Source organism: Puma concolor, chromosome A1 (genome assembly GCF_028749965.1).
Source record: "Puma concolor isolate L17-30 chromosome A1, mPumCon1.1.hap2, whole genome shotgun sequence".
Classification (NCBI taxonomy): domain Eukaryota; kingdom Metazoa; phylum Chordata; class Mammalia; order Carnivora; family Felidae; genus Puma; species Puma concolor.
Window position 1 is genome coordinate 154,926,080 of NC_141667.1, and position 13,322 is coordinate 154,939,401.

The 13,322-nt window shown below is 35.2% G+C and overlaps 1 protein-coding gene across 1 annotated transcript; it reads left to right on the forward strand.

The window, feature by feature from the left end:
* The first annotated feature begins 1,490 nt into the window (after window positions 1-1,490).
* Window positions 1,491-7,918, forward strand: LOC112856863 (olfactory receptor 14A16-like). Its single transcript, XM_025920164.2, has 2 exons — window positions 1,491-2,392; window positions 7,798-7,918. The coding sequence occupies exons 1-2, from the start codon at window positions 1,491-1,493 to the stop codon at window positions 7,916-7,918; spliced, it is 1,023 nt and encodes a 340-aa protein (XP_025775949.2).
* The last annotated feature ends 5,404 nt before the right edge of the window (window positions 7,919-13,322 follow it).

Consider the following 13,322-nt stretch of genomic DNA (forward strand, 5'->3'; position numbering starts at 1 on the left):
CTGCTTCCCTTTAACACACAAAAAAATCTTTCTTCAAAAGTTACTGAACATAAGGAACAACTAAGTTCTCAGAAATGCCACCTTTGTTATGCCATTCTCTTCAAACCCTGGAGTGTCATTTGCTGTCAGTGTAGACATAGTAAAGGCTGAGCCACTCAGTTCATGTCCTGCAATTCCTTACATCCCTACCCCACAAAATGTCTTCACACCTTTCCTATCAAGCATTCTATGTACACCTCTTCAGACTGCCTTGATCCTGCTTTGTTCACAGTGCATTCTCTGGCTTAAATAACACCTGTTCTCTTTTCTTATTTATACAGTATCATTATTCCAAGGGCTAATAATTTAATTTCCCACATTCTATATCCAATCCACTGTGATTACTCAGAATTCCTGGTGCAGTTAATGTCTGACTGCCTTTGGTCCCCCAAACTCTATCTTTCAAGTTTATTAGAATTGTATGGTAGGAATGTATTATATTCTCTATTGTTGAATAATTAATATGTAATTCAGAATAAATAATTATAAGATAAATAACTGTATCTCCAGAAGAAAGTTGAGGTTGCTGCTGAGACTGATTCTGTAGCCTACTTCAGATTTTTTTCTCTCTCACTCTCTGCCCTCCCCGCCCCTGCTCACACACACTCTCTCTCTCTCTCAAAAATAAGTAACTATTAATAAATATATACAGAATGGGTCTGAGTGCAGAAATATAGTCAATAACATTCCATTGGAATTTACCTAATTAGTATTTCAATGAAAAAGAATAATTCATATTATTGGAAGTTTCTTACAATTTCAAGAATTGCAAACAAACTCAAAAACAATACAATGCAACAATAACCCAATGCACACACACAAAAAGGAAATAAACTTTTTAATAAAGAAAAAAAAGCCTTACCATTTGAAAGTTTTTTCAAAATTTCCTGACTCAGGCATAATGGAGGAAGAATGGATAAATAGAAGAAATGGTGTTTGTTAAAGGCCTTCTTGATAGTGAATTATGTCAGATGTTTTTATATGCATTATCTAATTGAATCAAATGGGAAAGCTCACTCTGTACATTGAATAAATTTATACTCTGATATTTATTCAAGATTAAAGGATATTAAATGAGTAATTTGGAATTTATATTTGGGGCTGATTCCTCATATTCCATGGTTTGTCTCACTACTTATTGCAATACACATTATAAAACTTTCCATGTTAGAGAGATCCAGAGTATAGTCCTTGCTCTAGACAGATAGATGAGGTGGGTGATTTGGAATGGGCTGACACCCCCTTCAGTCATTCCACAATGTTATCACTGTGGTTCAATGACCTCGATGGAGGCTTTCTGGTGTTACTCTCATGTGGTATTATATAGTTTGATAGATGTACATGACAGTAAGGGAAAGGGAAATTAAGAAACTACAACAATAAATTGTCTTCAGCTGAGTCTTAAGTTGTTTACTTTATTTTTTGTAGTAATTGATTAAATATCCAGAGAAATGGAAAACTTCACCTCTGGAGGAACATTCTTCCTCATGGGCTTCTCAGATATTAGGGAGATCCAGATCTTACATGCGGTCCTGTTTTTGCTAATTTACCTAGCAGCCATACTGGGGAACCTTCTCATCATCACCCTCACCACCAAGGATCATCGGCTCCACACTCCAATGTACTTTTTCCTGAAGAACCTGTCTTTTCTGGATCTCTGCCTCATTTCCATCACTGTTCCCAAATCCATCATGAACTCTCTAATGAATCAAAACACAATTTCCTTTCTTGGATGTGTTTCACAGGTCTTTTTCTTCTTCCTCTTAGCCAGTACAGAAGTAGCACTACTCACAGTCATGTCTTATGACCGCTATGTTGCCATCTGCCATCCTCTCAGATATGACATCATCATAGGCCATGAAGCTTGCATACAGATGGCCACCTCTTCATGGATCAGTGGATGTCTCAATGCAATTCTTCATACAGCTTCTACCTTTTCCATATCCATATGCGGGCCTCCTGAAGTTAATCAGTTCTTCTGTGATGTCCCACAACTCCTCTCTCTTGCCTGTTCATATAACATTGGGGAATTAGTAGTCATTGGCCTCAGCCTACTGTTAGATTTTGGCTGTTTTGTGTTTATTGATATTTCTTACTATTATGTATTCTCCACTGTGCTGAGGATGCCCTCTGTAGAAGGCAGGCACAAAGCTATCTCTACATGTTTGCCTCACCTCATTGTTGTGACTCTGTTTCTCTCTTCTGGGTTTTTTGCCTATTTACACCCCTTATCCAAATCTCCATCACTCTTTGATTTGCTAGTTTCAGTATTCTATACTGTGGTGCCACCCACCATAAACCCCCTCATCTATAGTCTGAGAAATAAGGATATGAATATGGCACTAAGGAAATTGTTAATGAGAAGATATTGTCTATCAAACTAAAGAGTTAATATTGCATACATTGTGATCTTTTTATTCACTGACATGATTATATAAATAATCCATTTCATAGTCTAGTAATAATACTGGATATATATAGTAAAAGTTATCATGAAAAATTTAATTGTACTCATTAAAGTGCAATTAAGAAGCTTCCTCATTGTTTAGATCAAGTTGATGACAAAACCCATAGGTTTCTACTTGGAAGTGTACAGATATATGCTGACTTATATTTGTCATACTAATGGGAAGGTCCTTTTCTGTGATGAATGGTAAATTGTACAGGATACTGGAACATCAGAAATAAACTTGGGCTCTTCTAGATAAACTGATAATGTAGTAACTCTTAAGAAAGTTAATATGTAAAATGCCACATGACACAATATACATAATGCATTCTCAAATTAAAGGAAATAGACAGAGGTAGGTGATGTCTGCACAGCACTGTGAATGTATTAAATGCCACTAAACTGTACATATTAAGATGTATAATTTCATGTGTTGATTTCATCTCAACAAGGCAAAAGTAAAAACAATGTGTTGTCCATCTGACTTCCCCTTTTCATAAGGTACTATATGACATTTTCTGGCATCATTTGTGTCCCTGAAGTCTAGTGAGAAGACACAGATATACAAAATGTGATTTTATTCAAAGTGCTAAGTGGAAAAAAATCTGTATTCAAGAATAATCTATCCAGCAAGGCTATCTATTATTCAGAACAGAAGGAGAGATAAAGAATTTCCCAGAAAGGGGCGCCCGAGTGGCTCAGTTGGTTGAACATCCGACTTCGGCTCAGGTCATGATCTCACATTTCATGAGTTCGAGCCCTGAGCCAGGCTCTGTGCTGACAGCTCAGAGCCTGGATCCTGCTTTGGATTCTATGTCTCTTTGTCTCTCTGCCCCTCCCCCGCTCACACTCTGTCCTTTCTTTCAAGCATAAACAAACATCAAAAAAAAAATAAAAATAAAAATAAAAGAATTTCCCAGAAAAACAAAATTAAAGGAGTTCGTGATTACTTAACTAACCCTGCAAGAAATATTAAAGGGCACTGTGACACAGTGAGGAAGACAAGAAAGGATCATAGGAAGTCCCCGAAGCAATGAGAAAATGAATAATAAAATGACAATAAATACATATCTATCAATAATAACTTTGCCTTTAAATGAACTAAATGTTCCATTGAAAACACTTAGGTGTCAGTATGGATAAAAACAAAACAATACCCATATATATGCTTCCTACAAGAGACTTCTTTTAGATTTAAAGTTATGTACAGATTGACAGTGGGGGTATGGAAAAACATTTATCCTGCCAAAGAATGCCAAAAGAAAGCAAGAGAAGCAATACTTATATCAGACAAACTAGACTTTATAAGAAAGACAATAGCAAGAGATAGAGAAGGACACAATATATTCATAAATGGGACAATCTAACATGAAGATCTAACAATTGTAAATATTTATGTACCTGACATGGAAGCACACGAATATATAAAATAATAACAAACATAAAGGAATGATTTGATAATGATACACTAATAATAGGGAACTTTAACTCCCCACTGACAAATGCATGAAAGTTAAACAACATGCTGCTAAACACTGAATGGATCAACAAGGAAATGAAAGAAGAAAATTTAAAAACACATGGAATTAAAAATAAACACAATGATCCAAAATCATTGGGATGCAGCAAAAGAAGTCCTATGAGGGATATTTATAACAATACAGGCCTAATTCAAGAAGCAAGAAATTTTTAAGATATAAAACCTAATCTTACACCTAAAGTAGCTAGAAAAAGAAAAACAAAGCCTAAATCCAGCAGAAGGTAGGGTATAATGATGATTAGAGCAGAAATAAATGTTATAGAAACCACACACACACACACACACACACACACACACACACAAACAACCCACAATAAAATGAATCAATAAAATCAGGAACTGGTTCTTTGAAAAAAATATATACAAACTTCTAGCCAGACTTATCAAAAAGAAAAGTGAAAGGACACAAATAAACAAAATCAAATATGGGACCAGAGAAATAACATGCAACAGCACATAATTTCAAAGAATTATAAAAGTACATTATGAAAAACTATATGTGGATAAATTGAAAACTTAGAAGAAGTGGTAAAATTCCTAGAAATTTATAAAATACCAAAACTGAAATAGTGTGAATTAGTAAACTTGAACAGACTGATGACTTGCATAGGAATTGAATAGTAATCAAAAAATCTCCCAACAAAAGGGGACCAGAGGGATTCACAGGTAAATTCTACAATACATCTAAAGAAGAGTTATGACCGGGGCACCTTGGTGGGTCAGTTGGTTAAGATCTGACTCTTGACTTTTAGCTCAGGTCATGATCCCAGTGTCCTATCAAGCCATACATTGGGCTATTCATGGAGTGTGGAGCCTGCTTAAGGTGATCTCTCTCTCTAGCTCTGCCACTTTCCACTACTTGCTCACTTATTCCCTCTCTAAAGTACAAAAATGAGTAAAGAAATAAATAAGAGTTATCACCAAGTCTTCTCAAACTATTACAAAAAAAAATAGAAAAAAAAAGGAAAACTTGGAATTTTAGTCTTTGAAACTAACATTACCTTGATACCAAAACCAGATAACAACAACAACAAATAAGAAAACTATAGGCCAATATCCCTGATGGATAGGGTGCAAAAATTCTCAATAAAATACTAAGAAACCAAAACTAACTACATTTTAAGAAATCATTCATGACAATCAAGTAGGATTTATTCCTAGGTTAAAAGTGTTGTTCAATATTCATATAATGTGAAACACCACATTAATAAAAGAAAGGATAAAAAATGTGATTACTTAAATACATGTAGAATACATGTTGACAAAGTACAACATCTTTTTTTTTTTATTTTTTTAAATTTTTTTTTCAATGTTTATTTATTTTTGGGACAGAGAGAGACAGAGCATGAATGGGGGAGGGGCAGAGAGAGAGGGAGATACAGAATCGGAAACAGGCTCCAGGCTCTGAGCCATCAGCCCAGAGCCCGACGCGGGGCTCGAACTCACGGACCGCGAGATCGTGACCTGGCTGAAGTCGGACGCTTAACCGACTGCGCCACCCAGGCGCCCCAAGTACAACATCTTTTAATAACAAAAACTCTCAAGGAAGGTTTGGAGGAAGTATAATTCAAAATAATAGAGATCATCTATGGAAAATGCACACCTAGTGTCATCTTCAACGGGGAAAAACTGAGAGCTTTTCCTCTACAGTTAGGAACAAGACATGGATGTCCACTCTCGGCACTATCATTTAACATAATGTTGGAAGTCCTAGACACAGCAATCAGACAACAGAGAAATAAAATGCATCCAATTTAGCAAGTAAGAAGGAAAACTTTCACTATTGGCAAATTTAATATTATATACAAAAAAATCTGAAAGACTCCACCCAAAAATTCCTGGAACTAATAAGTGAATTCAGTAAAGTTGCAGGAAACAAAATCAACGCACAAAAATCTGTTGCATTTATGTACATGAATAATGAAGCAGCAGAAAAGAAAATTAAGAAACCGATCTCATTTACAATTGCACCAAAAGCATAAGATATCTAGGAAAAAACACAACCAGAGGTGAAAGACCTGTACTAGACATTTCCATGTTCATAGATTGCAGGATCAAAGACTGTTAAAATGTCTGTACTATGCAAATCAATATACACATTTAATGCAATCCCCATCAATATACCACCAGCATTTTTTCACAGATCTAGAACAAACAATCCTCTAAATTACATGGAAACACAAAAGACTTGAATAGCGAAAGCAATCTAGAAAAGTGAACACATTATGGAGGCATCACAATTCCAGACTTCAAGTTATATTACAAGGTTGTAGTAAAAAAAACAACATCTTACTGGCACAAAAATAAACATATACACCAATAAACCAGAATTGAAATACCAGAAAGAAGTCCACAACTATATAGTCAATTAATCTTCTATAAAGCAGGAAAGAATATCCGGTGAGGGGTGCCTGGGTGGCTAAGTTCGTCAAGCTTCTGACTTCAGCTCAAGTCATGATCTGATGGTCAGTGAGTTCAAGCTCTGTGTCATGCTCTGTGCTGACATCTCAGAGCCTGGAGCCTGCTTCAGATTCTGTGTCTGTCTTTCTCTCTCTTTGCCCCTCCCCCACTCATTCTCTCTCTCTCTCTCTCTCTCTCTCTCCTCCAAAGGAAAAGAAAACTAAATATTTTTAAAAATTAAAAAATATTTTTAAAAAGTAGGAAAGAATATCCAATAAAAAAGAGAGTCTTTTCAACAAATGGTGTTGGGAAAACTGTACAACAACATGCAGAAGAATGAAGTTGAACCACTCTCTTATACCATATACAAAAATAAATTCAAAATGGATTATAGACTTAAATGTGAGACTGAATCATAGAAATCCTAGAATAAATCACAGGCACTAAATTCTTTGACATCAGACATAGCAACTTATTACTAGATATGTCTCCTGAGGCAAGGGAAATAATAGAAAAAATACATGATTGGACATTATCAATATGAAAAGCTTCTGCCTGCACAGTGAAAGAAACAACAAATCTAAAAGGCAACCTAAGGAATGGGAGAATATATTTGCAAATGGCCTGCCCAATGTAGGGTTAGTTTTAAAAATATATAAAGAACATATATAACTCAATACCCAAAAAATGAATAATCCAATTAAATAATGAGAAGACATGAGTAGATCTTTTATCAAAGAAGATATACAGATGGCTGATAGAAAAATGAAAATATACTCAACATCATTCAACATTAGGGAAATGCAAATCAAAACCAAGATGAGCAAGCACCTCTCACCTGTCAGAATGGCTAAAATTAACAGCACAAGAAGCAACAGGTGTAGGCAAAGATGCAGAGAAAGGGAACCCTCTTAGACTCTTGGTGGAAATTCATAGCAATTTTGGAAAACAGTATGGAGGTTCCCGAAAAAGTTAAAAATAGAGCTAGATTATAATCCAGTAATTGCATTAGGAGATATTTACCCCCAAATACAAAGATACTAATTCAAAAGGATGAATGCAACCCAATGTTTATAGCAACATTATTTCTTTTTTTTTTTTTTTTTTTTTTTTTATTTATTTTTGGGACAGAGAGAGACAGAGCATGAACGGGGGAGGGGCAGAGAGAGAGGGAGACACAGAATCGGAAACAGGCTCCAGGCTCCGAGCCATCAGCCCAGAGCCTGACGCGGGGCTCGAACTCACGGACCGCGAGATCGTGACCTGGCTGAAGCCGGACGCTTAACCGACTGCGCCACCCAGGCGCCCCTAGCAACATTATTTCTAATAGCCAGATTATGGAAAGAACCCAATTGTCCATCAGCTAAAGAATGAATAAGGAAGAAGCAGTGAATATATACAATGGGCTATTACTCAGCCATAAAGAAATGAAATCTTGTCATTTGCAACTACATGGATGGAGCTACAGAATATTATGCGAAGAAAAATAAGTCAGTCGGAGAAAGAGAAATGATTTCACTCATATGTGGAATTTAAGAAACAAAACAAATATCAAAGGGAAAAAAGAGAGAAAAGCAAACCCAGAATCAGGCTTTTAGCTATAAAGAACCAACTAATGGGTACCAGACCAATGTGGGGTGTTTGGGTTAAGGATATAGTGGTGATTAAGAAGTGCACTTGTTGTGATGAGCACTGGGTTTTTATGCAAGTATTAAATCATCAAATTGTACACCTGCAACTAATGTGTCACTGTATATTAAATAATGGAATTTAAATGAAATCTTCAAAAAAGTATCCGGCAGAACTAGCTATGATAATTAATAAAGGTGGTTACACTAAAAAACAGATTTTCAATGCAGATGAAACAACCTTATATTGGAAGATGTTATATAGTACTTTCATACCTTGAGAATAGAAGTCTGTGTTTGCCTTTGAGTCTTCAAAGGATAGGCTATCTCTCCTTTAGGCACTAATGTATCTGGTGACATTAACTTGAAGCCAATTGTCATTTACAAGAGTGAAAATCCTAGGATACTAAAAAACTATTCTAACTCTATGCCTCTGATTTATAAATAGAACAACAAAGCCTGCATGACAGCACATCTGTTGCCAACATGGTATTAAAAGTTTAAACCTATTCTTGAGAAATACTGCTCAGAAAACAAACAAAAAACATTGATTTTAAAATATTACTATTCATTGACAATGCATCTCGTCACCCAAGAGCTCCAATGAAGGTGTAAAATGAGATGGACATTGTTTTTATGCCTGATAACACAACATTTATTCTGTACCCCATGGATCAAGAAGTAATTTTGATTTTCAAATTTTCTTATTTTAGAAGTACGTACCATAAGGATATAACTATCATGATAAGTGATTCATCTGATGGATGGTGTTGGGGGTGTAAATTGAAATCCTTCTGGAAATGATTCACCATTAGGTGCTGTTAAGAATCTTCATAAGTCACGATAAGAGGTCAAACATCAACAAGAATTTAAATGAAAGTGATTTTAAACTTCATGGGTGACTTTGAGGGTTTCTTGCTTTCAGGGCAGCAAATAACTGCAGATTTGGTAGAAACAACAAGAGAACTCTAATTGGAAGTGAAGCCTTTTCTTTCAGATTGCATAATTTGTTGGCATGTAATTGCTCATAAATTCTTTTATTACTGTTTGTATTTTCACAGTGTTGGTTGCGATCTCTCATTCGTGATTTTATTTGTTTGGGTCCTTTCCTTTCTCTTTATGATCAATCTGGCTGTTATCAACTATCAACTTGTTAATTCTTTCAAAGAACCAGTTACTGGTTTCATTGATTTGTTCTAATGCTTTTGTTTTTCTTTTTGTTTCTTTTTTCTTTTTTTAAATTATTTTTATATTAGTGATTTCTGCTCAAATCTTTATTATTTCTCTTCTTCATCTAGGTTTGGGTTTTATTTGCTATTCTTTTTCCAGCATTTTTCTAGGTGTAGGATTAAGCTGTGTATTTGAGACCCCCATTCCTTAATTAGAAAGGCTTGGGTTGCTATAGACTTCCCTTTTATAACCAACATTGCTGCATCCCAGAGGTTTTGGACTTTTGTGTTTACATTTTCATTGGCTTCCATGTAATTTTTAATTTTGTCTTTAATGTTTTGGCTCACCCATTCATTCCTTAGTGGGATGTTCTTTAATCTCCAAGTATTCATGCTCTTTCCATTTTTTTTCCTTCGGGTTGATTCTGAGTTTCATAGTGTTGTGGTCTGAAAATATGCATGGTATGATATCAATCTTTTTGTAATTGTTGAGGGCTGATTTGTTACCCACTATGTGATCTATTCTGGAGAATGTTCCATGTGCACTCTAGAAGAATGTGCATTCTGATGCTTTAGGATGAAATGTTCTGAATAAATCTGTTAAGTCCATGGTCCAATGTGTTATTCAGAGCCATTGTTTCCTTTTTGATTTTCTACTTACCTGATCTGTCCGTTACTGTAAGTTGGGTATTGAAGTCCCTACTATTATGGTATCATTATTAATGAGTTTTTATTATGTTTGTGATTAATCAAATTTTATATTTGGGTGCGTTATATTGGGGGCATACATATTTACAACTGTTAGGGCTTCTTGGTTGATAGACACCTTAACTATGATATAATGTCCTTCTTCATCTCTTGGTACAGTCTTTATTTTAAAATCTAGTTTGTATGATATGAGTATGACTATTCCAACTTTATTTTAGTGATCATTAGCATGATAGATGGTTCTCCATTCCCTTTCAATTTGAAGGTGTCCTTAGGTCTAAAATGGGTCTCTTGTAAACAAAATATAGATGGGTCTTGGTTTATTCTTCATTCTGATGCCCTATGTCTTTTGATTGGAACATTTAGTCCATTTACATTGAGAGTGAGTACTGAAAGATATGAAGTTGTGCCATTGTGTTACTTGTTGAATTAGTGTTTCTGATCTCTGAACAGTTTTAGTCTTCATTACTTTTTTCATTTTGTTTTGCTTTGTCTTTTCTCCACTCAAAGGACACCCTTAAAATTTCTTGCAGGACTGGTTTAGTGGTTACTAACTTCCTTAATTTTTGTTTATCTCAGAAACTCTTTATCTCTCCTTCTATTTTGAATGAGAAGCTTGCTGTATAAAGAATTCTTGGCTATATATATTTCCAATTTAGCATGCATAATATATCCTACCACTCCTTTCTGACCTTCCAAGTTTCTGTGGATGAGTCTGCTATGAACCAGATCTGTCTTCCTCTATGGGTTAAGGACTTTTTTCTCTTGCTACTTTCATAATCCTTTCCTTGTCTGTATATTTTGTGACTTTAACTATGATATGCCTTGGTCATGGTGGATTCCTGTTGAATCTAATGAAAGTTCTCTGTGCTTCTTGGATTTTGATGTCTGTGTCCTTCCCCAGATTAGGAAAGTTATTTGCTATTATTTGCTCCAATAAACTCTCTTCCCCTTTTTCTCTCTTTTCCCCATCTTGGACTCCTATGAAGTATCATTCAAATGTTGTTCCCTTTTAATAAGTTACTGATTTCTCTAAGTCTTGTTTTGTAATCTCTTGCCTATGTTGCCTTCTTTTTTTCTGCTTCATTATTCTCCATAATTTTGTCTTTTATATCACTGATTTTCTGCCTTGTCTAAATGGACAAATATCTAGAAATATATAAACTATCAAAACTGAAACAGGAAGAAATAGAAAATTTACACATACCCATAACTCAGTAAATAACTTGAATCAGTAATCAAAAAATCTCCCAACAAACAAGAGTCCAGGGCTGGATGGCATTCCATGGGAATTCCATAAAATGTTTAAAGAGGGCTTACACTTATTCTTTTCAAGCTGAATCCAAGAATTAGAAATGGAATGGAAAACTTCCAAACTCATTCTATGGAGCCAACAGTACTTTGATTCAAAAATCAAAGACCCCGTGTGATGCTAAGTGAAATAAGCCATACAGAGAAAGACAGATATCATATGTTTTCACTCTTATGTGGATCCTGAGAAACTTAACAGAAACCCATGGGGGAGGGGAAGGAAAAAAAAAAAGAGGTTAGAGTGGGAAAGAGCCAAAGCATGAAAGACTCTTAAAAACTGAGAACAAACTGAGGGTTGATGGGGGGTGGGAGGGAGGGGAGGGTAGGTGATGGGTATTGGGGAGGGCACCTTTTGGGATGAGCACTGGGTGTTGTATGGAAACCATTTTGGCAATAAATTTCATATATTGAAAAAAAAAATCAAAGACCCCACAAAAAAGGAAAAATACAGACCAGTTTCCCTGATGAACATGGATGCAAAAATTCTCAACAGAACACTATAAAACAGGCTCCAATGATACATTGCAAAACTTATTCACCACAATCAAGTGGTATTTATTCCTGGGATACAAGTTTGGTTCAATATCTGCAAATCAATCAATGTGATACATCACATCAATAAAAGACAGAATAAGAACCACATGATCCTCTAAACAGATGCAGAAAAACATTTAACAAAATACAGCATCCTTTCTTGATAAAAACCCTTAAGAAAGTAGTGATAGAAGAAACATACCTGAAGATCATAAAGGACATATATGAAGCACCCACAACTAATATCATCCTCGATGGGGAAAAACAAAGCTTTCCACCTAAGGTCAGGAACATGACAAGGATGGCCACTCTCACCACTGTTATTCAAGATAGTGTTGGAAGTCCTAGCCTTAGCAATCAAACAGCAAAAAGTAATAAAGAGATTCCAAATTGGCAAGGAGGAAGTTAAGCTTTCCCTCTTTGCAGAAGACATGATACTCTTTGTGAAAAACCCAAAAGACTCCACCAAAAACCTGCTAACTGATCCATGAGTTCAGCAAAATTGTAGGATATGAATTCAATGTACAGTATTCAACTGCATCTCTATACACCATTAATGAAGTAGCAGAAAGAGAAATCAAGGAATTAATTCCATTTATAATTACTCCAAAGACTGTAAAATACCTAGAAATAAATCTAACCAAAGAGTTAAAAATCTATACACTGAAAACTACAGAAAGCTTATTGAAGGACAATGAAGAAGACACAAAAAATGGAAAAACATTCCATGTTCATGGATTAGAAAAACAAATGTTGTTAAAATGTTGATACTACCCAAAGCAATCTACATATTCAATGCAATTCCTATAAAATAACATCAGCATTCTTCACAGAGCTGGAACAAACAATTCTAAAAGTTGTATGGAACCAGAAAAGTCCCCCACATAGCCAAAGTAATGTTGAAACAGAAAACAAAAGCTGGAGGCATCACAATTCCATACTTCAAGGTATGTTACAAAGCTCTAATCATTAGCATAGGATGGTAGTGGCACAAAAAGACAAATAAGTCAATAGAATAGAATAGAGAACCCAGAAATGGACCTAGAAGCATATGGCCAAGTAATCCTTGACAATGCAGGAAAGAATAGTCAATGGAAAGATACAGTCTCCTCAACAGATAGTGTTGGGAGAAGTGTACAGTGACATGCAGAAGAATAAACCTAGACCACTTTCTTACACCACACAAAATAAACTCAAAATGGGTGAAAGACCTAAACATAGTACAAGAAGCTATTAAAATCCTAGAAAGAAAATAGGCAACAAACTCTCTGATTTTAGCCATAGCAACTTCTTACTTGACATGTCTCATGAGGCAAGGGAAACAAAACCCAAAATGAACTATTGGGACTCATCGAGGTAAAAATATTCTGCACAGCAAAGGAAACAGTCAACAAAATTAAAAGACAATAGATGGAATGAGAGAAGATATTTGCAAATGACATATCAAATAAAAGGTTAGTATCCAAACTGCATAAAGAATTTATCAAGCTAAACACCCAAAAAACAAATAATCCAATCAAGAAATGGGCAACAAACATGAACAG